This window comes from Nannospalax galili, unplaced genomic scaffold, assembly GCF_000622305.1.
Source record: "Nannospalax galili isolate Female #2095 unplaced genomic scaffold, S.galili_v1.0 scaffold229, whole genome shotgun sequence".
NCBI lineage: Eukaryota > Metazoa > Chordata > Mammalia > Rodentia > Spalacidae > Nannospalax > Nannospalax galili.
The window spans coordinates 391,184-417,103 of NW_008360328.1; the positions used below are offsets into that span (position 1 = coordinate 391,184).

Below are 25,920 nucleotides of genomic sequence, written 5' to 3' on the forward strand. Positions count from 1 at the left end.
TTTTGGTCTTTTTGAGATAAGGTCTCCCTGTAGCCCCAGCTGACCTGGAACTCACTATGTAGACCAGGCTGGCCTCGAACTCACAGACATGTGCCTGCCTCTGCCTCCAGAGTGCTGGGATTAAAGGCATGCACCACCACGCCCAGCCTTTAGTTTTTAAATATATGACAGAGACCTGGATTAGATGTTGGATCCCCTGAAAATGGAATTATAGACAGTTAGTTGTTCATCACCTTGTCCTCTGCAAGAGCAGTCAGTGCTCTTAACCACTGAGCCATCCAATCCAGCCATCTTTCATTTTGTTTTATGCTCATGGTATGAAGGTAGCAGGAAGAGTGGAAGGAAGATAACTGTCATTGCTTGCTATCCTGAGGACAGAAGCAGAGTTGGTGATGTCACCTGCAGCAGCAGCAATCATCTCTAAGTTATCAAGAATAGATCTTATTCCATGAGCCACTGCCATAGAACCCGAGTCTTAGCAATCTAGGGTGACAGTTGCTTTCCCTTCAGCTGCTGGGTCAGTTTCCTCAAATTCATGGAAAGTCCCTGTTCTCTCAGCTACAACTGTGTCTTCCCAAATGGTTACAGCTCATTCTCACTGCTTCTAGGGTGATCGATTGATGTAACAGACCAATCCCAGGCTAATTTTAGCAGGTTTATGGTGAAAGCTCAGGAAATGCAACTTTAGGAAATGTGCTAAATAGATCATTCCACAATCACCCACATAGCAATCCAAGGCAAGGGCCTCTCCAGAAGCCTGCAGGATATAAATAGATAGATAGGTAGATAGATGATAGATAGATAGATAGATAGATAGATAATAAATACATAGAAGAAAATTTGCTGTTCTTGCAGAGGACCTGGATTTGGTTCCCAGCACCTACATGGTGGCTCACAATAGTCTGTAACTCCAGCTCCAGGGAGATCCAACACCCTCTTCTGGCTTCCAAGGGCACCACACATACACATGGTGCACATATACACATGAAGACAAACACTCATAGACATAAAATAAAAATAAACAATCTTTTAAAAAACCTTTTTTCAGGGGCTGAAGAGATGGCCCAGCAGTTCAGAGTACTAGCTTCTCTTACAGAGGACTCAGATTCGGTTCCCAGCAACCATATGGTGGCTCACAACCTTCCATAACTCCAGTTTCAGGGAATCTGTCGCCCTCTTCTGGCCTCCACAGGTATTGCACACATTCATGCTCTTACATACATACAGACAAAACACTCAAACATAATAAATGCATCAATTTTTTTTTTTAAATAAAAGAGCCTTTAATCCCAGCACTTGTGAGGCAGAGGCATTCAGATCTCTGTGAGTTTGAGGCCACCCTGGCAAGGGCTACATAGTGAGACTCTTCTCCAAAATCAAAGAGAATTGGGCTGGGAATGTAGCTCATTTGGTACAGTGCTACCATGTATGAAGTCCTGGATTTAGTCTCCTGGGTGTGGTTGCACACAAGAGAATCAGAAGTTCAAGATAATCTTTGGCTACATAGGGAATTAAGAGACCAGCTTAGGCTACATGAAACTCTATTCCAAAAATGTAAAAGTAAAAATAAATAATTTAGAAAATGGTCTCAGGGCAGCTCTGTAAGCTGTTGGTTCCTTCTGGTAGAGAAACATCATCTATATGTGTTTACAGCCCATGATCATGTACATTATAGTGGTCTAGGACTGGGATTATAGCTCAGAGGTAGAGTGCTTGTCTAGCATGTATGAGGTCCTGGGTTCTATCCCTAGAACCACAAACAAAACAAAACAGCATTACACATATACATACCCATACTTGTTGTATTAGTCACTTTTCTGTTGCTGTGATAGAATCACTGACCCAAGCAATTTATAGAGGAAGAATTTATTTGAGCTTATGGTTCCAGGGGAATTACAATCCATCTTGGCGGGGAGACATGGTGGCAGAGGTGGCTGGAGAAGAGGAGCAAAAGCTAAGTTCTACATCTTCCAGCAGGCACAGGAAACAAGAGAGTGACCTGTGATCTGACAAGGCTTAAGAACTCTCTAAGCCCACCCCAGTGATGCTCTTCCTCCAGGATAGCCACACCTTCTAAAACCTCCCAAAACAGCACCAGCATCTGGTGACAGAATGTCCAAATATTTGGAGCCTATGGGGGACATTATCATTCAAACCATCACACTTGTATATGATGTACACCTGTAATTCCAGCAGTCAGGAGGCTGAGGCTGGAAGATTGCTGTTGGTTTCAGGCAAGCCTGGTCTACACAATGAATTGGAAGCCAGGCTAGGCAACTTAGTGAAATCCTATCTCAAAATAAAGAGGAAAAAGAAGACTGTGGCTATAGCTCACTGGTGGAGCCCTTTCCTACTATGCAGGAAGTCTTGGGTTCACCAACAAGCACAGGACATGTACCAAGGAGCACACCACAGTTACTTTTGAATTTTAGAGAAAAGTGATTATACTGTGATATACCCGTTTTATGGATTTCTAGATTAGAGTTATAAGTAGTTTGACTTTGGCATGAGGCGGGGTGGAGGATGGGAAAAGTTGACCAACAAGCACTAAATTCTATGTGTACAGTTCCAGGCCAGCCAGGACTACACAGCGAGACCCTGTCTCAAAAAAAAAAAAAAATTAAGAAGGGCTAGAAAGATGGCTCAGTGGGTAAAAGATCTTACTGCAAAGCCTGACATCCTGAGTTTGAGTCCCAGGACCGACGTGATAAAATTTGACCTCCATGTGTGAGATGGTACATAGATGCCGACGCACACATGCACTCATGCACACATGCACACACAAAATAAAATGTATTAAATAAATAATTTAAAAATGCAAAGCTAGGCATGACTGTGCATGCATGTAATCCCAGCACTTGGGAGGTGGAACCTCAGGAGCTCAAGGCCTGCTTTTGCTTGAACAGTTAGTTCAAGGCCAGTCTGAACTATCTGAAATTCTGTCTCAAAAAACAAGCAAAAATAATAAAACAGCCGGGTGTGGTGGCGCATGCCTTTAATCCCAGCACTTGAGAGGCAGAGGCAGGTAGATCTCTGTGAGTTTGAGGCCAGCCTGGTCTACATAGTGAGTTCCAGGACAGCTGGGGCTACAGGGAGACTTTTTTTCCAAAAAAAAAAAAAAAGACAAAAGACATTCCCAACTGGCCATGGTAGCTCACATCTGTAATCTCAGAACTTCAGATATAGAATCAGGAAGCTTAACAGTTAGCTTTAGCTATGTAGCAAGTTTGAAGTCAGCCAGGGCTACATTGAGACCTTGTCTCAAAAACAAAAAGAATAGTAATAGCTGGGCATGGTGGGGCATGCCTTTAATCCCAGCACTTGGGAGGCAGAGGCAGGAGAATCTCTGTGAGTTCGAGGCCAGCCTAGTCTACATAGCGAGTTCCAGGACAGTTGGGGCTACAAGGAGACCCTGTCTCAAAAAGACAAAAAAAAAAAAAGTAGTAATAACGTGAAGGTAAAAACAAAATTTTTATTTTCATGAAAATTACATATCCAGCTAGGGATGGTGGTATACACCTATAATTCCATTTCTTGGGAGGTGAAAGTAGAAGATCTGGAGTTCAAGGCTACACAGTGAGTTTGAGGCCAACCTGGGTTACTTGAGACCATCTCAAACAACAGCAAAAAAGAGGTTGGGCTGGGCATGGTGGCACACACCTTTAAGCCCAGCACTTGGGAGCAGGTGGATCTCTATGAGATCAAAGCCAGCCTGGTCTCCATAGCAAGTCTAGGCCAGCTGGGGCTATGGGGAGACCCCGTCTCGATGTCTCAAAAAGAATGAAAAAATTTTTTAATTAAATAAAAAAATAAAAACCCAAACCAAACAAACCAAATCAAAGATCCCTCGCACCCACATGAAAAAAGTAAAGCTGAGTGTGGCCTACTGTGCTTGTAATACCAGCAAGAAGGGAAGGGGAGACTGAGAGCCAGCCTCACTGAAACTGTGAACTCCAGGTTCAGTGAGACCCTGTTTCAAGGGAATAAGGTGGAGAGTGATAAAGGACACCCAATTCTCCCCTGACCTCTGAGGGAGCATGCACAGGCATGCACATACACACATGCACAAAAAGTTACAAACACAAATTTAAATTAAGTTCAAAGTTTTAATAATTCTTTTATGGTAGCTTTAAACAACACACACACACACACACACACACACACACACACACACAGGCAGTGCTGGGGATTGAACCCAGGGCCTTGCTATGCTAGGCAAGTGCTCTACCACTGAGTTATATCCCCAGCACTTTAGTGTCTTTTTAAAATATTGTATTTTGGGGGACTGGAGAGATGGCTCAGTGGTTAAGAATACTGCTTGTTCTTGCAGAAGACCTGGGTTCAAATCCTAGCACCCACATGGCAGCTAACAAGTGTCTGTAACTCCAGTCCCAGGGGATCCAACAGCCTCTTCTGACCTCCACAGGCATTGCATGACACAGGTGCACTTACCTACATGCAGGCAATACACGCATACACATAAAGTAAAAATAATTAAAAAAAAATTTTTTTGGTCTTTTTGAGACAGGGTCTCCCTATAGCCCCAGCTGTCCTGAAACTCACTGTGTAGACCAGGCTGGCCTTGAACTCAGAGATCCACCTGCCTCTGCCTCCCGAGTGCAGGAACTAAAGGCATGCGCCACCATGCCCAGCTAAATAAAATTTTTTTAAAAAATATATTTTTATATATGTTGTTCTAATTTACTTCTATTGCTGTGATGAAACACACTGACAAAAACCAACTTGAGGAGGAAAGGGTTTATTTGGCCCACACATTCAGCTCACAGGTCATCATTGAGGGAAGTCATGGAAGGAACTCAGGACATGAACCTAGAAGCACAAGCTGAAGCAGAGATCATGGAGGTACTGACTACTGTGCGGCCTGCTTTCTTATACAACCCAGGACCAGCTGCTGGGGTGGCACCACCCACAGTGGGCTGGGTCCTTCTACATCACTCAACAATCAAGAAAATGCCTCAAAGACATACCAACAGGCCAATGCAATAGAAAATTCTCCAATTGAGGTTCCTTCTTCCCAGGTGTGTTGACAACCAAAGCCAACCATGACATGTGTATGGGAGGTGGAGGAGGCTCATGCAAGCACAGGGAGACCAGAAGACAATTTGTAATTTTTTTTTTCCAGTCTTTTTGAGACAGGGTCTCCCTGTAGCCCCAGCTGTCCTGGAACTCACTATGTAGACCAGGCTGGACTTGAACTCACAGAGATCCACCTGCCTCTGCCCCCCGAGTGCTGGGATTAAAGTTGTGCGCTACCACGCCCGGTGACAACTTATAATTTTTTAAAATTTGTTTTTTATTAAAGTTTGTTGTATTTCATACAGAATATCTCCATCAATCTGAATCATCTTTATAGCCCTGCCCCCACTAGCACCCTCCCACAGCCTGCCCACTGGAACCCATATACTCCACTGTGCCAAATCAGTGTCCCCAGACATTGTCCAGTACAAGTCCATCCACTTGCGGTTTAGTCGTCAGATCCCTCTCATCTATCTATCCAAACACCTATCATTCTCTTTTTTTTTTCATAGGGTGGGGGTTTATTTACAGAGAAGTGAGCACCCCCTCCATTTACATCTGCACTGGAAAGTCCACACTCAAATATAGATCCTGTGACTTCCCAACAGCTGCAGAAAATGGTGAGGAAAATGCCTCCTGGCATTCTTGGCTTATATATCCTTAGCCCCTCCCTCACATACAGTTAAGGTGGACTGATTGGGTGGGAGGGGTAACTGACTCCCCTGACTCCTTGATGAGCATGGGAAGGAGGTGTGACTGTAGCTTGTTGGCGTAGTTGGAGTACACTTCCAGTTAACACTCCACCCCTTCCTCTGGCTCTTATATTCTTTCCACCACCCTCTTCTGCAAAAGTTATTTGGTCTTTGAGACAAGTTGTTCTCATAGCCACAGCTGGCCTGGAACTTATTATGGAGACCAGATTGACTTCGATCTCAGAGATCCACCCACCTCTGCCTCCCAAGTGTAGGGGATTAAAGGCGTGTACCACCATGCCCGGCAAAATATTTTATTTTTATGTCTGTGTTATGCCTGCAAGTATGTAAGTGCACTTGTGTCATACAATGCCTGCGGAGGCTAGAAGAGGGTGTCAGATACCCTGGAACTGGAGTTGTAGTTGTTAGCCACCATGTGGGTGCTGGGATTCAAAGCCAGGTCTTCTGCAAGAGCAGCCAGTGCTCTTTAACTGCTGAGCCACCTCTCCAGCCCCAAGACAACTACTGTTTTCAGTTCTCTCCTACTTTCAAGTGGGGTCTGAGGGTATAACTAAGGTCACTAGGCTTGCAGTTTCAACTCACTGAGCTATCTTGCTGGCACTATTTTCCTTTTTGTTTTGAGACAGGGTTTCACTATATATCCCTGGATGGCCTAGTACTTATGTAGACCAGGCTGGCCTTTTGTTTTGATCTAAGGTCTCACTAAATTGGTAGAGCTGACCACCTGCTTGCTCTGTAGCCCAGGAAAGCCTCTTAAACTTGTGGTCCAAGTCTTGCCCAAGACTCCTAATCAAACAAAGCAGTGTTTTTGCAGCAAAGCTAGTTTTTGATGAAGCAGTTTAGTTTGTTTTAGACAGGGTCTTGAATTCTTGGCAATCCTACTGAGTACTGGGACCACAGGCAGGCACCACCACATGAGGTGATTTAAGGACAGGCACTGAGATAGACCTTAAAGACAGTTGTACATACCCAAGATTGGGTGTAGGCTTCTCAAGTCATGTGAATGTAACTGTCTTAACACAAATTGCTAACTTTCCAATTTTCCACACTAAATTTGCATTATTTATGTTTGAGGAAATAGACACATTTTAAAAATAAAACTCAAAATCTAAAAACTACACTTGGCTCACACCTGTAATCCCAGCACTGGAGGCAGTTCGAAGTTAAACTCAAATATAAAGCAAGTTATGGAGGGGTTGCCTGGCCTATATGGAACCCTGTTTTGAGCTGGCTCAGCAGTTAACAGCACTGGTTGCTCTTGCAGAAGACCCAGGTTCAATTTCCAGCACTCACATGATGGCTAACAATTGTCCATAACTCCAGTTCCAAAGGTCTAACACTTTCTTCTGGCTTCCATGGGCACTGCATGACACATGTGCACTTATACACATGCATGCATAACACTCATACTCATAAAAATAAATTTATTTTTTTTTTGTTTGGTCTTTTTGAGACAGGGTCTCCCTGTGGCCCCAGCTGTCCTGGAACTCACTATGTAGACCAGGCTGGCCTTGAACTCAGAGAGATCCGCCTGCCTCTGCCTCCCAAGTGCTGGGATTAAAGGTGTGCACCACCATGCCCGGCAAAAATAAAAATTTTTAAAAAGACAAACATTATAGAAAAGAATATTTTATTGAAACAGTTTCTTAATTACAATGGAACAAAGTACAATTTGATTCAAACCTGTCCAAGCAGCCTGAACTGCTAATGAAGGAACTTAAACATACAGGGGAGTGGCTGCAGGACTTTACGTCCCTCTGCCAATCTGTCAAAAAAAAAAAAAAAAAAAAAAAAAGGGGGCAGGGAAGAGGGGCTGGGGAAGAAAAGACAAAATGACTGACACAACCAGGTTTGCTTTGCCCTGGGGCTGGGGCTAGGGCTGTGGCCCTAGCTCCTGCTACAGATGCATACTGGAGGACAGGCTCTCTAGGAATGGACATAGTGGGCAAGGGCTTTCCCTCCTAGCTGAGCAAAGCACATGGGAGGTGAACCCTGACCCTCTTCCTTTACCACAAAGCCTGCCTCAGAGGGGGCATTTTACATTCACACTATGGTCTCTCCATCCCCCAGGGTCTTGGGACGGGGCTCACAGTAGAAAGCACATTTTTGGTCAGCCCAGGGGGTAAGGGAGGAGGAAAAGGCTAGGGGGCAGGGAACAGAACAGGAAGGGTGGGGGCAGGTATCACAAGATCTTGGGAAGAAAAGACTGAGTGCCTGCAGGATACTGGCTTTCCTGGGCCCAACAATCCAGGGTGGGAGATGCAGGGCTCTTATACCTCTCTCTCTCTCTCTCTGGAGGGCAGTGGATTCCTTTCTTACTTGCTTCCTGCTTGTTCTAGCCACCAGGGGCCAAATAAGCTGTGGAAACCTTTACTCCAGCCAGTCCAGATGGAAGGCTTTGGGCAAGGGGCAGAGAGTAGCCCTACCTGCACCAGGAAGGTAAAGGAATGAAGAGTGGGAAAGAGAAGACACTGGGGGAGAGAAAGGGACAAGGGTAGGCACTCGAAACCAAAGATGGAGACCGAGGCTCGGTAGACACTGACCCAAATGGGACACTGATTCCTTTGTTAGAGGAAAGGATGCTCAGAGAAGACTGGGCACTCTTCAGCATCCCAGGACATCCTTTCCCACTTCCAGGTCTCCAACAACCGCTGGCAGCCATACTCTCACCTACCCAAAGGCAAAGAATTAAGACATAATAGTGATTTTTCCCAAACACAGGGCCAGATGGGTTAGAGACCAGAGGGTGGGGCTGGGGACAGAACAAAATCAGGTTTTACTCATGGTGCTACTCCAGAAAGAACTGTTGAGTGGCAGCCACCTTTCTGTCCCAGGTTAGAGAAGGAACTTGAGCAGCCAAGGGCAGGACCAATCCCTGCCCCGACCCTGATACGCAATAAATAGAGGCGGTAGGAAAAGGGGCTGGAGGCAAGTGGGGAGACTGGAGGTGGGGTTATAGTTCATCATTCCTCAAAGGCTGCTTCTGTCCTGCTGGTTGCTCCTTCTGTTCAGATTCTGTTGGGAGATAGGGAGAGCAAGGGGAAGACAATGGTGTAACAGCCAAGCACCCTGTTCTTCTCAAGTGTTTTTCCTCCAACCCTACCAGGTTGCTCAATACCCTGGGCTCCACCTTTACCTGCTCCAGGACCTCCTAACTCCAAAGGCTCAGAGTCTGCTGGTTCCGAGCCTGCATTTTGGAAGGTAAAAGTCATTAAAGAAGAGAGATGCAGGGCTGAGATATGGCTCAGCAGTTAAGAGCACTGGCTGCTCTTGCAGAGAAGCTGGGTTCAGTCCCAGTACCTACATGGAGACTAAGCCATCTGTAACTCCAGTTCCAGAGGATCTGATGCCTTCTTCTGACCTCTGTGAGCGTTGCACACATGTGGTGCTCTTATATACATGCAGGCAAAACACTCAGACACACAAAAGTAAAAACTGAAATGAGCATTGAACTGAAAATTCCAGATTAAAAAAAGGAAAGGAGATGCTAACACAGAGATTATAAATTACTTCTGTAGCCCAAGATGTGTGGGCCACATTCAATCTCTTTGCCTTTTTTTACTCTTTGTATTTTCCATGTGTGCCTTTTACACATGCATGTATATGCATGTTATATGTGTGCATGTGGTGGCCAGAGGTTGACAGTGGATGTCTCTCTTGATTGTTCCCCACCTTGTACATTAAAGCAGGGTTTCTCATGAGAATCCAGAACTGCCGATTCCACTAGTCTGGCTAACCAGCTGGCTCCAGGGATCCTGTCTCGCATGCTGGGATTACAGGTTACCATATCTGTCCGGCATCTATGTGGGAACTGGAGATCTGCACTCCAGTCCTCAGGCTTGTGCAGTAAGCTTTTGACACACAGCTATCGCCTCAGCCCCATCTTTGCCTCCTTTATTTTTTTCTTTCTTTTTAAAGAGTATTTTTAAAAACTTACCTTTTACCTTTTATGAGTGTTTTGCCTGCAAGTGCACCTGTGTCATACAATGCTTGTGGAGGCCAGAAGAGGGTGTTAGATCCCCTGGAACTGAAGTTACAGATGGTTGATAGCTACCATTTGGGTGCTGAGAACTGAACCCGGGTCCTTTGCAAGAGCAGCCAGTGCTCTTTCTTAACTGCTGAGCCACCTCTCCAGCCTCCTGCCTTTTATTATTTTAAAGCAATGCTCTTAAAAATTAAAGGCTACCCCACAGTTCATAGGCTGTCCAGAAACAGGCTATGTCCACCATTCACCTGGCCCCAGAGTAATGCAATGTCCCATTCCCACCCAGTTTCTCCAACTTACCAGTTTCTTTTTTGTCAGGTTCTGAAGTGAGCTTTGCCTCTTCAGTCTGGCCTAGAGGGAAACCAAGAGTAAGATGTAGCTAGGAGGAAGAGGTGGCCTTCTCCTCACACAGAAACTCAAATTCTCACCTGTGGGTGGGATGACCTTCTCCCCCTGGTCACTGGCACTGGCATTGGCAGGAGGTTCTGTTCGGGTGTCATTTTTGTCCTTGGGCCGTGGCCGAGGTTTGGCGAACTTGGCTTTATTGAGCAGATACTGCACCTCACGGTCCAGGGCCATCATCTTGGCCTCAATGTCTTTTGAAAGCAGCACAGGCTTCTCTGTGGCGGGAAGCCTGGCCTGCTCAGCCATAGTTGCATTCTTCCAGGCCTATGGGTGAGGCCATGAAAGGCTTAGGTGTCTACCCCAGAGGAAATCACTCTCAACCAACAGAGGCTCCTCCCGCAGACTGCCAATAACCCTGCTACCCTTAGCATCCCAGGGCACCTGCTAAGTGTCCAGTTACACATTCACAGAGCCAATTACCCAGGTCTCATTGATGACTTTCTCTAATGTTGTCATCTCCACATCAGTGAAGATCTGGTCCATCTCTGGGATGAGCCGGGCACCCCTGGAAGCCAGAGGAGACAATCAGTCCAGGGCTGAAAGCCTGGGCTGAGGGTTACAGAAAGCTGACAGAAGAGTTGTGGTCTTAATAAGACTACAAAAAAGAAAAGATGCAGGGGCCACTCACTTGAGGAAAATACTGGAATGGTTGAGGAGACTGTCCAGAGCAGAAAGCCGTTCAGGCCATTTCTTACGCTCTTCCACTCGAAAAAACAGCCCTTGGCACAGCTTTCTCAGTTCAGCAAGCTTCTCCTTCAACATCTGATGGACATGGGAGAGCAGGGTTGAGGGATGACAAGAGACCCTGGACCCTGCTATAATTATAGCTCATACTCCAGCTCTTCTCAACTCTCTGACTCTAGGAGGTTGAACCCCATCTGCCCACCATATCCTGGGAAATCCCTCACCACAGTGGTGGCCCCAAATCCCTCATCTTCCAGCCAGGCAGATGTAGCACTGAGTTTCCCAGAGATCTCCTCCCGCTGTCCCTCGGTGGACACTTCCTGGTACTCAGGCTGGTATAACTTGTCCTATGGAAGGACACAAATGCATGTAAGCAGTGAGCTTCAGGACAAGGATCGGAGTCACATGCTCCCAAACCTGAGTGCTGCCCCTGGCCTGCTAACCTGGGTCTCAAAGATAAAAGCTTCCAAGCTATTGGCAGCTTTCTCCCGTTCCTGTTTTTCTAGGTCTCGGAGAGTCAAATCCTCAAGCCTATGGTACGAACAAGAAGCAGGGGTAAAGGAGAAGGGTTAGAACTTGGAGCTCTCCCAGGAGCACCATTCTACACCCTGCCTCCCTTCACACATGCACACCACTTACTTTTGCACAGAACGAGCCAGCTCATCCTCCGGCAAGTCAGGTAGGTCCAGAACAGCCAGATCCACGCCTATCTCCTCTATCATTTTCTGTTTCCGGGCAGGTTTCTGCTTTTTCTCTTCCTCAGGAGCTGGTGGAATGCCCTCAGGCCCTGCCTGCCCCTTCTCATTGGGCTTCTGAGTGGAAAGAGTGGTGATGTCAGGAAAAGCTTTGGCTACCTCCTCCACAGGGCACAAACAAGCAGCTTCCATCCATCCACTCCCTTAGCCTGACTTCACTAGTCTTCCTCTGAGTGCAGTTCACCTGGGCCTCGGACTTGTCTCCACTTTCTTTTTCAGTAGACTTTTCTCCCTCAGGGGCTGCGTCACCCTTAGGCTCAGGGGGTGGAGGCTGAGAGGTGTCTTCCACTGGGGCCTCAGCTTCCTCCTTAAGCTCCCCCTGCTCTCCAGGCTCGTCCTTGCTCACCTCGGCAGGGCTCTCCTCTTCCTCCTGGGAGATAGTTACAGGCACCTGAGATGGGGAGCCTACTTGGCTTTGACTACATCAGTTCCTGTGTTTGGAAGGGGATCACCACCACTCAGGACAAAGCTTAGGAGTAAAAGAGATGACACTTGTTAACAGTGAGGGTCTGTTTGGACTACAGTGATCTAGGTGGACAGAGGGAAGGTGTCTGGCAATGAGAACAGTGGGCCTGAGGCTCTGGCACAGGGATTGACTTCAAGCGAAGAGGAGCATGGGTAGGACATGGACTGGCACAAGGACCAGTGGGTCCTTCAGATAGCTGTGATACCCACCAGATTCTCTGCCCTGCAATTCTCCATGCCGTTGTCCTTACCTGGACAGCATCAGTACCATTCTCTTTGGCGTCTGATGACGTACTGCCTCCAAATAGGCTAGATATGGTGTTGCCAAGTTCTAGGGGGAAGAAGTTCAAAGGCTCAAAAAGGGACCAACAGTGACATCACCTCCCCAAACCACAAGTGCATTTACTCTCTTGTTTACACATGGCTTTACACACACACACACACACACCCATGTTCTTCTTACTGGTGAGAGTAGATTCCTCTTCTGGACTGTCCTCCACCAGGGTCTCAAACACAGACTCCACCTATTTTGAAATGGATTAAAAAATAAATACATATGAGACCAACAAGATGGCCCACCAGGTAAAGTTGCCTGCCACCAAGTCTGACACCTTGAGTTCAATCTTGAGCATACCGCCTGCATATATGTGAGTGTACCCGTGTCATGTGATGCTGCAGTAGTCAGAAGAGGGCTTCGGATTCCCCTGGAACCTGAGTTAAGGACGGTTTGTAGCTGCCATGTGAGTGCTGGGAATTGAACCCAGGTCTTCTGCAAGAGTAGTCAGTGCTCTTAACCACTGAGCCATCTCTCCAGCCCCTCACCTGCCTTCTATAGACTCCTGGATGGTTACACTGACCTCTTTAATTACCAGCTTCTAAGGACAGACTCAGACTTCTCTCTTCAGAGTCCTCCATGTCCCTACTCATTAACACAGTGGTTCACAATTCAGTTCCCAGCACCCACATGGCAGCTAACAACCACCTAATTCCAGGGGATCCAATGCCCTATTCTGGCTTCTGCAGTCATTGCATGCATGTGGTGCACTGACATACATGCAACAAACACACACAAAATAAAAATAAGTAAATTTTTTTTGTTTGTTTTTTTTGAGACAGGGTCTCCCTGAAGCCCCAGCTGTCCTGGAACTTACTATGTAGACCAAGCTGGCCTTGAACTCAGAGATCCACCTGCCTCTGCCTCCCGAGTGCTGGGATTAAAGGCATGCACCACCATGCCCAGCAACAATAAGTAAATTTTTAAAAATTTAATTAAATCAGCTGGGCGTGGTGGCACAGGCTTTTAATCCCAGCATTTGGGAGGCAGAGGCAGGCAGATCTCTGTGACTTCAAGGCCAGCCTGGGCTACATAGTGAGTTCTAGGACCGCTGGGGCTACAGGGAGACTCTGTCTCAAACAGACCTAAAAAAAAAAAAAAAAAAAAAAAAAAAAAAAAAAAAAATTAAATTAAACCACCACCAACAAACCCATGGCTTCTCTAGGCCAGGAGTGGAAGTGCATGCCTTTAATCCCAGTTCTTGGGAGGCAGGTGGGTCTCTGTGAGTTCAAGGCCAGCCTGGTCTACATAATGAGTTCCAGAGCTATATGGTAAGACCCTGTCTCAAAAACAGGCACTTACACACACACACACACACACACACAAAGGGCTTCTCTGGGCCAGTGAGATGATTCAGCAAACAAAGGCTCTTGTCACACAACCCTGGCTATCTGAGTTTAATCCCCAGAACTCATGTAAAGGTATAAGGAGAGAACCCCATAACACTGTCCTCTGGCTTCCACAAATGTGCACTCCAACCCTCATCATATGTGTGTGAGTTCCCTCTAAGCAAGTTACAACACTCATAAGCATGTATAGGTCACAAGAAGGCCCATACCAGATCCTACTAAGCACAATTATTTGATTTGTTTCCAAAGTGTTTTATTTATCCCATGGAGCCCATTTTGGGAAAGGCTAGGCCCCTGTCCTCCCCCATACAGGGTCTCCTTTTGCTCTCACCCTGTCTAAACTGAGCACACCACTCTCATCTAGGTTGAAGTGTGCCTTGATGCCCTTGGATTCATAGTCGGGATATTTCTTGAAGCTCTCACCCACACCTTTAAGCTTCACCATGGTCAGATTCTGGGATCCAAATACCCTGATTAGAAAGGCAAAAAGAGTTTGAGGATACCCACCTGGCCCATCCCTAACTCCAGACCACACAGCCTCCTGGCACAACATATCAGGGGCCCTGCACAGGACATACTCAGAAGGATAGACACACAGGCTGTTCAAAACCTAACCTTAACCCACAGCCTCTCCCCACCATCAGCCCTGAAAGTCCCACATTCCCCTCCCTGCTCCTCGGTCAGCTGGCAGGCAAACCTCCCCCTCCCTGAAGGTGCCATCCTGCCCCCGCCCCTCACCGAAGATCCTCAGGCCCCAGGAAGCCCAGGTCACCGTAGTTGATGTGAAAGTTGAAATCATGGCTGTAGCGGTTAAAGGTAATGACTTTGCGTTGAGGATAGGGTCCCATGCGGGAGAAGAGCACACGTTTATTGTGCTTCAGGCTGCGAACTCCAGGCTCCTCCTCCACCTCCCTTGTGAACTCCACCTACACAACAAAATAGGCAGAGAGAGGGTGTACTGAGAACCAGGGTAGGTTCTCAGGTAGGGATGAGGGTGCAACAGGTTAAGTGAACAGAGATCTCATTGGAGATGCAAAGGGAACCTGTCACCTGATGAGATAAGCTTACCAGGATGGGGTAGATGACAGCATCACGAACAACAAATGGCTTCACCTTGAAGGCTTTGCTGAGTGCTGCTGCCTGGTACACAGCCCCCATGGCAGCTGCTTCATCTGCATTGATGTTCTTCCCTAGCTCCTCCCTATGAGAGTCACATGCCTCAGCACCAGCCACCTGGGAACCTGTTCTCCCTTCCCCACTTCCTTCCTGCTGCACAGCCTGCAGCCCAGCCCTGCCACAGGCAGAACTAGGCCCCAGGCCCAGCCTCCACACCATACTCACTTGCCCACAGCCTTCAGCAGCACCTCTTGAACTTTGGGAACTCGAGTGGCCCCACCCACCAGGATCACCTGCTCGATCTCATCCTACAGAGGGGGAAGAAGGTGAGATACCAGCAGTTCATGTCCTTTCTTGAAATAAACTCTTCCCCTTGACACCCCGTGTCCTGTGCCATTCCCAGGGGCATACTTCTGCCTCCCTCACATCCTCACCAAGCTCATCTCAGCACTCTGGAGGGCGTGCTGGACAGGACCAGGTACCCGCTCAAATAAGTCTGCACACAACTCCTCAAACTCCACTCGAGTCACTTTTGCCTTGAAGTCTACATCATCCATCAAGCCCTCAATCTGGGGGAGGAAGAAACTGTTAGGGATTCTCACTCAGGTTCAGTTCTCTGGGGAAGACAAAACAGAATCCCCAACAGGATTTCCATCCTTGGAGGTAGGAGTTGCAGGTTCTGGGGTAGGGATGGGGTGGCAGAGGCACAAGCCTGCCCTCCACCAAGCACTGCATAGGTACCTGGGCCATGTGGTCAGCATTGGCACTCAGGACAGTTTTGAGCCGATTGGCCTCCCGTAGCAGCTTGGCCATGGCACGTGGGTTTTCCCGGACATCTTTGGCTTTCTGGCCCTTGCGCTGTTCATTGAAGAGCCCAGCCAAGTGTTCCCGAAGTCGAAGCTCCATCTCCAGGCCACCCAGGCTGCGGTCAAATCTGTTCAAGAAAAGGGGCAGGTAAAGTGTAAGGACACACAGTGTTCCTCCACTGGTACCAAGAACAATGGCGCTCTGCCCTCAGCTTTCTACAGCACGACTGACACTTCAGAGTAGCAGCTTATCTATCTACTCACTCAGTAAATTTACTATCAGCTCTTTGCCCTGGAATATGAGTGGCAAGAAGAGTTGGAGGGGAAACAGTTTCCTGCTACCAAGGAGTCTGTAATCTAACAGATGAATAACTTCCCAAATGTGAAATCATAGCCACATATTATAAGAGAAGCAGACAAGGCTAGTGGAACACACACAGGGAAGGAGGTCTGCTGTACTCAGGTTCCAGAAGCATACTGGAATTAAAACCTCAAGGAAAAGATGGCACTGACTAGGTATAGAAGAGAGCAAAGAACATTCTAGTCAGGGGGAACAGTTTTGTAAAGACCTGAGGTAAGAAGGAAGGAGAGCACATGGCAAGCCCCAAAGGATGGCAAGTTACTCAAAGAGCAAGAGGGCTCAGTGACAGTTTGGGGAGGCAGGGCTCAGACAGACACAGGGGAAGTGTTGAAGAAATGGGTCACAATCAGATTGGCATTTCATTTCAATTTATTCATATATTCATTCATTGGTGCTATGAACTGAATCCAGGGCCACATGAATGCTATGCAAGTACTCTACTACTGAGCTACAGTCCTTGCCCTACATCAGTATTTTAACACAAGCCCCTGTGGAGTGAAGAGCTGAAAGGAAAGTCTATGAAGTAGTGAGGATTTTTGTTTTTCAGATAGGGTCATGTATTCCTGCCTGGCTGGGAATGCCATATGTTGCTAAAGATGATCTTGAACTTCTGATCCTCCTGCCCTGACCTCGGAGTGCTAAGATTACAGACTTGTACCTCTAGGCCTTGTTTAGGATGACATAAATTCTGTAGCTTAGGAGACAGAGGCAAGATTGCCACAAGCTTGAGGCCAATCTAGTCTATTTATTGAGTTCCAGGCCAGTCAGGTAGTATGTAGTAACACTGAAAACAAGGAGGGCTGGAGATGCAGTTCAATAGTAGAGTGCTTATGTAGCATGTTTGAAGCCCTAGAGTCAATCCCAATTAAAAAAAGGATGAATGAGGCTGGAGAGATGGCTCAGTGGTTAAGAGCACTGACTGCTCTTGCAGAGGACCCGGGTTCAATTCCCAGCACCCACATGGCCGCTATGAACTGTCCTTAGCTCCAGTTCTAGGGGAATCCGAAGCCCTCTTCTGACCTCTGCAGCACTGCACAACACAGGTGCACTCACATACATGCAGGCAATACACTCATACACATAAATAAATAAATATTTTTTAAAAAGGATGAAAAGAAAGGCAGACAGACGACAGTAATATGTCAAGAAAACAAAAAAGTGGGCTGAGAGATAGTTCAGTGGTTAAGAGTTTATGCTGCTCTTGCGCAAGACCAGAGTCAGTTCCCAACACCAGTAAGGGTGGTGCACAATAGTCTGTAACTCTAGCTCCTCAGGGATCTGACACCTCTGGCTTCCTTGGGCATCCACACTCAAATGTGCAGATACATATGCATACACTTAATTTTTTTTAAAAAAGAAAGCAAAAAAGTAATTGAATCTGATGCTCTACATATGATCTATAGCCTTGTGAACTTCTTTAGAATATATTCAGAAAGTTCCCCGCTTTTCAATCTCCCTAAAGTGTCCCCTCCTCAATCCTGGTTTCGCTTCCTCTTTGGGAGCAGTCACCCACAGTAACTGATGAGTTGTCTGAGAAGAGCATTCCTACAGAAAACAGGAAAAAGGTAGCTGAAATCCAGGAGGATATCCCTGAGCTGAGGGTCTTACTTACCCGACACCCCGGATCTGCAGCTGTGGCTGGACCCCAGCCTCCTTGGTCTTCACTGTTTGGTAGGTCACGATGGTACACACAGTACTGCCTGAGCCCATGTCATAGAACATGACATTCTATGGAGACACCAAGGGAACTGTCATGGGAACCTTATCAAATGCAGGGTGCCCAACCACCAACCTGCCTGCCCGCAAGTGGCTGTCAACTTTCAACGCAATGCTGAACAACTCCAGTAAGAGCCAAAAGGAAGCTACTGCTACACTTTGTCAAAGGACAGCCATGCAAACAAGATGCAAAATGGATCAAACAGCATCCATCCCCAGACCCAGCACCCTACATGCCTGATCAGGAGGCCACCCTGGCTCACCTGTGCAGTGGCGTTGATATCTTTCCGGCGGAAGACACCATAGCTGAGGGCAGTGGCAGTGTTATCATTGATGAGCTGCAGCACTTTCAGGCCAGCCATGCGGGCAGCCTGCAGCACAGCTCGGCGCTCAGCCTGGTTGAAGAAGGCTGGCACAGTGATCACTGCATCCTTGATGGGTTGCTCTACAGAGGACAAAGAACAGGATTCACTAGCTCCAAACCTCAGACTATGGTTTCTAACCTCGGTACTCCTGACATTTTCAGCCAGATAATTCTCTGTTGTTGGGGCCTGTCTTGTTACAAAACAGGACTTATACCAGTCTCACTGCCCTCTACCCACTAGATGCCAGTAGCATATTTCCAGTTTGTAACAATCAAATGTCTTCAGGCATGGCCCAATTTTCACTAAAAAGCAAAACTGCTCCCACTTCATATTCACTGCAGATCTTGGGGAGCCTGGCCACCAATGGCCCCACCTTAGCACTCACCTGCAAAATCTTCAGCCAGGGAACGGGAGTAGTTGAGAACCATGCCCAGTACTTCCTCAGGAGAGAACTGCAGCTGTCTGAGGAGAGGAGTTGAGACAAGAAAAGCCAAACACCAAGGCAGGCAATCATGAACATATGCCAAGGAGCCCAGCAGGGCTGCTGAGCCCACCTCTCCCCTCAGAATACTCACGGGCTGATCTGAAAGCGCACAGTCTGCCTCTGTGGGTCAATGCTTAGCTCATGTTCCGGGAAACGGTCCTGATAAAGGGCCACGTGAGGGTTATCTGCCTGCTTCCCTAGGAGGTTCTGGAAATAACGGAGTGTAGCCTTTGGGTTCTTGATAGCCTGAAAGGAGAAGAACCAGCAGGTTATTAGTCCCAAGCCCAGGATAGCCTGCCTCTTACTCATGGAGACAGATAAAGGGCAAGAATCTAGGGGCAGCAACCTGGCAAGAGGGGCTGCTACTCACCATGCTCGCTGCACTGTCTCCTAAGAACCTTTCATTTTCTTTCAGGCTCACAGTCACAGGAGTTTTCCTCCGAGATTCCCTGAGAAAAAGGGGCTTTAGGCCCAGGTGCCTGCAGCAGGGCATGAACCTAGGAGTCTCTACATCTGCACTTGCTCAGGTACCACACTATGCTGTGAGCATCACAAAGAACACAAACACAGAGCCCAGATGCCCCCATGCTGCCTGCCCTTGACACAGAGCTATCCTTACTTGTTCAATACAATCTCCATGGGGACGCCAGGTTTTACAATGGCCACCTTCATAGATTCACTGCCCAGGTCCACAGACATCACAGCCAATGTGTCTGAAGGGAAAAAAGAACATAGGTTTGTCTATTAGCTCTCCTGTTCCTCATTCCTGAGTTCAATCAATTAAAACACACCACTCTCTATGGAGAAAGATGGTAAAGACAAAGAAAAGCTTAGGTCCAGCAACTTTACAGACTTGAGTAGGAGCCTCACACCCACTCTTTTGATCCTTTTGCCAGGTACATACCACTCAGTGTCAACAGGTCTGCCAAGAGGATAGCCAACAAGGCCCAGCAAGGTAGCCTCCTTGGTCTCTGCCTTCTTACTGTGGCTGCCATTGTGACCCTGGCAGAGAAGGAAAAACACTTGTAACTGGATGCTGAGTGAAGAAGGAAACAGAACCACATCCCAGAACAGATAAGCTGTAAGATTCTTATCAACTGCACTTTGACTCAAGGTAGAGCAGCCTGCATCCCTTCCTCTCTTTTCTCATGAATTCCAATCACTCCCAACATCTCCCCAAATGTTCCACATTCTGGCCCAGGCAAAAGAGCACAGATCCTCCCTCCACTCCATCCCTAAGCAGAGAAGCAATAAGACAGGAAGAAGGTGATCTGGCCTTTACATCCCCTGCACAGGCAAGTGTAACTGGTGCGCCACAGCACTGTGCCTGCTGTCAGACACCTGAAGTGGGGCCAGGGACCCTCTTAACTGGATCAACTACCACCTCACACCTGGAGCTCTCCTGGTGGCAGGGAAAGTCAAACAGGGCCTGGACAGGAACTAGAAGGCGATGACGTTGGGGTGGCTGGCATGGAAGAAGGGCCCGTCTCTTCCTCTGCATCCCTAAGGGTTGTCCCGCCCACCCCTTTCTCCATCCCACTCCTGGGTCCCGCTGCCCACAGAGAGGCGGCGCAGGGTAAGGTTGCTTGTCTGGAGCGAGTGTACACCTAAAGCAAAGGTGAAGGATCCCACTCCCGGAAACAGACCTCTGCCCCCCGCGAGCGCGTGGTGGCAGCCCAGGGCCTGAACTGCAGGGCCCAAGGCACCGGCGTCCGTGCGGCCCTCTCTCCCGCTCCCGACCCGCCCCCGGAGCTAGCACGCTGCCTCCCCTAGGACCCATGGCCCGGCCGCCGCTCCATCCTCACCCGCCCCGCTCCCCCTGGCCTCCGGCGGCCCTCGCTTTGAGATAGACGCAGAGTGGACGTACCCACGCGGCCGGCAGCGCGCCCCCAACCCCGCGCCCTTCACAACTCTCTTCGGTTTGCAAACTGTTACAGAAACCACCAACCTCTCCGCAGCGTCTCACGAAGCAGCCGGCCCCGGACGCGGCGTGAGTTCATTGGCGCGTCGGCCGCCCGGCCCTGCGCAGCGCACCTGGCCCCGCCCCCTTCGCCAGGCGCGCATCCCCATTGGGCCACGTTCTAGACCCTCCCCTTCCCCGTGCCGCCCTCCCAGAGCTGGCCGCGGGGCCAAACACCGGTTAGGACGAAACTGCCGGCGACCCGTGGATTGGGCCACGTCACGGGCCGCGGCCTCGGGGAGTTCGCGGACCTTTGTCAGCCTAGGCGCTGGATGCACCACTGCCGAGGCCTTCTGGAACCGCGCGAGTAAGCAGGTTCGGCGCACTGGACAGTGAGGCTCTCGGACCTCTTCCGGTCACCTGGGGCGCCGCGGGCGAGGACTGGGAATGACCTGCATTCCCTCGGCAGCTACGCGGAAGAGGCGCTGGGGAGCGCTGTCGTCCCGAACTGCCCGAGGCCTTGGTTAGACCCCAGAGAATGGCTGCGCTTCACGCTTAGTCACTCCACCCTGCCTGTTTCATTAAGGAAACTTAACGCCACAAAAGTGATGCTCCCTGATGGCTTGGAGATAAACCATGCATTAGCGACAGAACTTTTCCCGGAGTCTGAACCCTCTTTGTAGGAGAATATTCCAAACGAAGGCGACTTGGAGGGCTTATTTTAATTGGCTGAGCATATGTGCATCATCTGTGTATTTCTTCTGTTCCGTTAAATCTTGCGTTTGCCTTCTGTTTAACTGGTTCAGACATAGAATTAATTTACCTCCCTCTCCCACAACGCCTCGTCTACTTTTCGCTCTTCACTTCGTTCTCTGTTACATCGCCAGTGAAGTGTGGTCCCTGGAGAATGCATATGTCTTACATATGGACAGAAACCACTCTCCCCACTAAATTGATACCAGCTGTCTCTGCACACTTTTTTCTTCTGCTCGGGTTGAGTTTGGGGAGTTTGTTTTGTTGTTGTTTTGCAATCTGGGAGCTGGAACCCTGGTCACTGTCAGGCTCTGTGAAGCCTGAGCTTAACGACTCTTGTCTGTTCTTTCCTCCACATTTTTTGTGATACTTAAGAGCAAAGAGGAAACCGTGCGTAGTGGCTGGGTCCCAGCACTCAAGAGGCAGAGACATGTGGAACTCTGTGAGTTCACGGCCAGCCTGGTCTGCATAGTCAGTACCAGGCCAGCTGGAGCTACAGGGAGATTGTCTTAAAAAAGACAGAAAAAAAAAAAAAGAAAAGAAAAAAGAGCAAAGAGGCTAGCTGGGGTCTGTGCTTTCTGTGCTTAGAAGGGAAACCCAGGGCAGTATCAGTTTATTGTGTTTCTTTTTAGGAATAGTTCAGGGCTAGGAATGTGACTCAGTGGTAGAGGTCTTGAGTATACTTGAGGCCCTGAATTCCATCCCCAGCACCACTGCAAAAATAAAAATAAATCAGTACTTAGGTGATAGAGAAATTAGAAACAAAATTCTGCTTAAAATTATAACATGGTGGTGGCACACACCTTTAATCCCAACACTCTGGAGGCAGAGGCAGGTGGATCTCTGTGAGTTCAAGGCCAGCCTGGTCTACATAATTCCAGGTCTGCCAGAGCTTCAAAGTGAGACCCTGTCTCAACAACAACAACAACAAAAAATGGAGCTGGAGAGATGACTCAGTGGTTAAGAGCACATACTGCCCTTGCAGAAGACCAGAGTTCAGTTAGTTCCCAGAACCCACATGGGTTGCTCACAAGTGCCTGTAACCAGCTCCAGAGAAATCCTGCACCTCTGGCCTCAACAGGCACTTGCACACATGCTCAACCCCCCCTCCATACGCACATAATTAAAATAAAGATAAAATCAAGGCCAGCCTGGTCTACACTAGTGAGTTCCAGGACAGCTGGGGCTACAGGGAGACCCTGTCTCAAAAAGCCCCCCCCCAAAAAAAAGCTATTACTAAACTGTACAGGCTGGCCTTGAATTTTCCATCTTCCTTCCTCAGCCTTCTGAATTACTGGCTTACAGGCCTGTGCCATTGGCTTCAGTTCTGTGACCTCTTTAATTTCAAATGGAAAGTTTATATTGGTTCTTTAATTCCTTCAGAACTCATATTCTCAGTATCCAGAACTGTAATTGAATCTATAAGGTAGACCTTTTCTTGAGCATCTTAACTCACGCCACTGAAGTTTCTAGATTCAGGAAATTAATATGACTAAATACAAACCCTGGTGTATGTTCTGACAGCTATACCTTAGCTTCACATACCAGAAAACTAATGAGACGTTAGGCCACTGAAGAACTCTTGTTTTATTTCCAAGTAACTTTGATGGTTTCTGCCAGAGAGAGTCACTTTAGCCTCTTTGAGACTACTGCTCACAGGAATGATGATATTTCTTTATGCAGGTGTATGCTATGAAGACTCCATGAAAAATAAATCACTTTGTTAGGTATAATTTGATACATGAAACTTGGACCTGATCACTGTTAATTCTTTTTTTGTTTTGAGACAGGATCTCCCAGGCTAGCCTTGAACTCATAGCAATCCTCCTGCCTCAACCTCCATAATGCTAGCATTACAGACATGAACCACTATCTTTTTCTTTTGAGATAGGGTCTCATTAGTAGTTATGGCTGGCCTGGAACTCACTATGTAGACCAGGCTGGCCTTGAAGTCACAGAGATCTACCTGCCTCTGCTTCCCAAGAGCCAGGATTAAAAGTGTATGCCAACATGCCTTCTATTTTTAAATTAAAATTTATTTTATGTGTATGAGTGTTATGTCTGCATGTGTGTAAGTTTTGTGCAGTGCCTGCAGAGGCCAGAAGAGAGCATTGGATCCCCTGGAACTGGAGTTATGGATGGCTGTTAAGCTGCCTGCCATGTGGGTGCTGGGACTCAAACCTGGGTCTTCTGCGAGAACAGTGAACACTGCCAGCTGCTGAGCCATCTCTCCAGCTCCCATTCTCCATTTTTTAATTTTTAAGATTTATTTTATATATATGAATGCGTTCCCTACATGTATATATGTGTGTATGCAGTGCCCTCAGAGGCCAGAGGTGGGTGTCAGATCCCCTGAAATTGGAGTTATAGATGGTTATGAACCACCATATGAATGCTGTTTTTAAATTTTATTTATTTATTTATTTATTTATTTATTTATTTATTTATTTACTTATTTGGTCTTTTTGAGACAGCTCTGTAGCTCCAGCTGTCCTGGAACTATGTAGACCAGGCTGGCCTTGAACTCACAGAGATCTAACTGCCTCTGCCTCCTGAGTGCTGGGACTAAAGTGTGTGCCACCATACCCAGCTTATTTATTATTTTCATTTTATGTGTGTGGGTGTATTGCCTGCATGTAGGTAAGTGCACCCGTGTTGTGCAATGCCCACGGAAGACAGAAGAGGCTGTCGGATCCCCTGGGACTGGAGTTATGGACAGCTGTTAGCTGCCATGTGGGTGCTGGGATTCAAACCTAGGTCGTCTGCAAGAACAGCCAGTCCTCTTAACCGCTGTCCCTGCCCATTGTTTTTAATGCCTGTTCCTTAGGGTGGTGGTCAGGGCCATGTCCTGTTCATTTATCTTTGGAACATTTAATATAATTCCAGAAATAGGGAGTGCCAAAATCATTTATCAAAAAGTGGAATGGAAGGTTCTAAGTATAAACAGATGTGGTGGAACACTGGCATGTATATCTCTACCTTGGTAGCAATAAAAACTAACACACTAACAGGGCATCAGATCCAGACATCAGAGAAAAACCTCTGCCATTGGACAGCAGGGGGAGCACCGAAGTCAACAATAAAGACGCCATTCCGTGTGCTGTTCACATCTTTGGAGGTTCTAGCAGAGAAGTGTGGCTACTCCTATACTCTTGACTGAAGAATGGTCTTCCTCTATCTGGAAAGGTCTTGCTCTTCAACTGAGCATGCTACAGGAAGGTCACACATGGAGTAGTGAGGGAGGAAGGGGACACTTGCCTAGTCAACCAGATCAACCAAATCAACCCTGATGAACAATGAATGGGTGGACAGATGTCATGGCCAGCTCATCCTCACATTCTTCACAATACTTCTCTCAACATATATTCTGGGACTTTTGGGGTTTTTTTTTGTTTGTTTGTTTTTTTGTTTTTTTGAGATAGGGTCTCACTACGTAGACCTCCCTAATGCTGGGATTAAAGATGTGTGTCACCACACCCAATTCAATACAAATTCTTCACAGCTCCTTCTGGCACACAACAGGACACAGGAGGACAGCTTCTGTCATTACACGAAAACTGGGTTAGCCAGAGTTGGAAGAGTGGTCATGAAATAGCTTGACTTTCCATTTATTAAATCCCTCTGCTCTCAGAACCACCACTCCCAGGTATTACTTCTTCTTCTGTCCCATATCCTGCCTGTATAGAAAAGGTGGTGAGAAGGCACAGGGTCTTGGGAGTTTCTGCCCCATCACTACTTCCCAGCTTCCATAACACATTCTGAGTGGATCAGGTGTTATACAATCTGAGAGATGCACAAAAATGAAGACATTGAGGATGGTTCAAAATGTGTTAGTGGCAGACACAAACATGTTTTTCCTTTCCAGCAGTTGGAAACCGGTTTTGTATACACTTTCACTTACCACCTAAAATAATTCTGACAGGTCAAAACTTAACTCAGGGACCACAGGCTACAATTCACAAAACGTGACATCCATCATCTTGAGCCATTATATTTATTCCCTCATATTATATTTATTCCCCTCTCACTATCTTTCTTTATTGGAGCAAGATTCCCAACTAGTATGCAGTGATGTATTTACTAAAGAGACCTGTGCAGAAACCGCATACTACCTTATCTAGACAGATTTTAGTTAAACTTTGTCTATTGATTGACTAGATCCATTTATACAGTTTTATACATCAAAAAGCTTTTAATTTGACCAGGATATCCATTAATCACCTCTGAAAAAGTCGTCTTTTAATTTTAGCTCTATTTTTTTTTTTTTTTTTTTTTTGGTTTATTTGAGACAGGGTCTCTGTAGCCCCAGCTGGCCTGATCTTGCTATGTAGATCAGGCTGGCCTTGAACTCAGAGAGATCCCCTGGCCTCTGCTCTTAAAGGCGTGAAACACCACGCCTGGCTAATTTTAGTTCTATTTTACAGCATTAAAAGCTGATGCATTAATAAGTTTCCCAAACTAACTCTCTATACATTGGCACCGACCAGACAGCTGAGCACTTTATTTTTGAGACATGGTTCTCTCTGTGGAGGCCATGCTGCCCTCGAAACTAACAGAGAAGGAAAATGATGCTAGGGTGAAGGACCTCCGGATCCTTAACAAGATTCGGAACACTCGCGAGCTCCCGAGCCAGCCCATGGGGCGTGGCCTGCCCACTCTGCCAGTAGTAGGAAGCCATCATCTCCATGCAAG

At 47.4% G+C, this 25,920-nt stretch overlaps 1 protein-coding gene across 3 annotated transcripts; it reads right to left on the bottom strand.

Moving 5' to 3' along the window:
• Positions 1–8,469: 8,469 nt before the first annotated feature.
• Positions 8,470–20,626, bottom strand: Hyou1 (hypoxia up-regulated 1). Of its 3 annotated transcripts, none has more exons than XM_008825960.3 (26): positions 20,524–20,626; positions 19,480–19,577; positions 19,195–19,288; positions 18,946–19,024; positions 18,667–18,821; positions 18,477–18,553; positions 17,990–18,171; positions 17,623–17,738; positions 15,585–15,777; positions 15,278–15,412; positions 15,069–15,151; positions 14,796–14,928; positions 14,466–14,653; positions 14,059–14,197; positions 12,508–12,568; positions 12,296–12,375; positions 11,764–11,949; positions 11,464–11,636; positions 11,268–11,355; positions 11,049–11,171; positions 10,769–10,902; positions 10,561–10,645; positions 10,164–10,404; positions 10,036–10,086; positions 8,887–8,937; positions 8,704–8,765 (listed from the first exon to the last, which is right to left on the bottom strand). In XM_008825960.3, the coding sequence occupies exons 2-26, from the start codon at positions 19,568–19,570 to the stop codon at positions 8,704–8,706; spliced, it is 3,000 nt and encodes a 999-aa protein (XP_008824182.1). In that variant the 5' UTR covers positions 19,571–19,577; positions 20,524–20,626. The 3 variants fall into 3 exon arrangements, with proteins under 3 accessions (XP_029415985.1, XP_008824182.1, XP_008824183.1); XM_008825961.3 differs by having other exon boundaries at positions 20,443–20,558; XM_029560125.1 differs by lacking the exon at positions 20,524–20,626 and having other exon boundaries at positions 8,470–8,765; positions 19,480–19,570.
• Positions 20,627–25,920: the final 5,294 nt, after the last annotated feature.

Coding starts and splice junctions, on each gene's coding strand:
- Hyou1 (XM_029560125.1), bottom strand. CDS start 19,570: ATGGCAGCCACAGTAAGAAGGCAGAGACCAAGGAGGCTACCTTGCTGG. Junction 18,554..18,666: donor GTGCGCTTTCAGATCAGCCC/GTGAGTATTCTG, acceptor TCCTCTCCTCAG/ACAGCTGCAGTTCTCTCCTG. Junction 14,198..14,465: donor CTGGGGCCTGAGGATCTTCG/GTGAGGGGCGGG, acceptor CTTTCTAATCAG/GGTATTTGGATCCCAGAATC.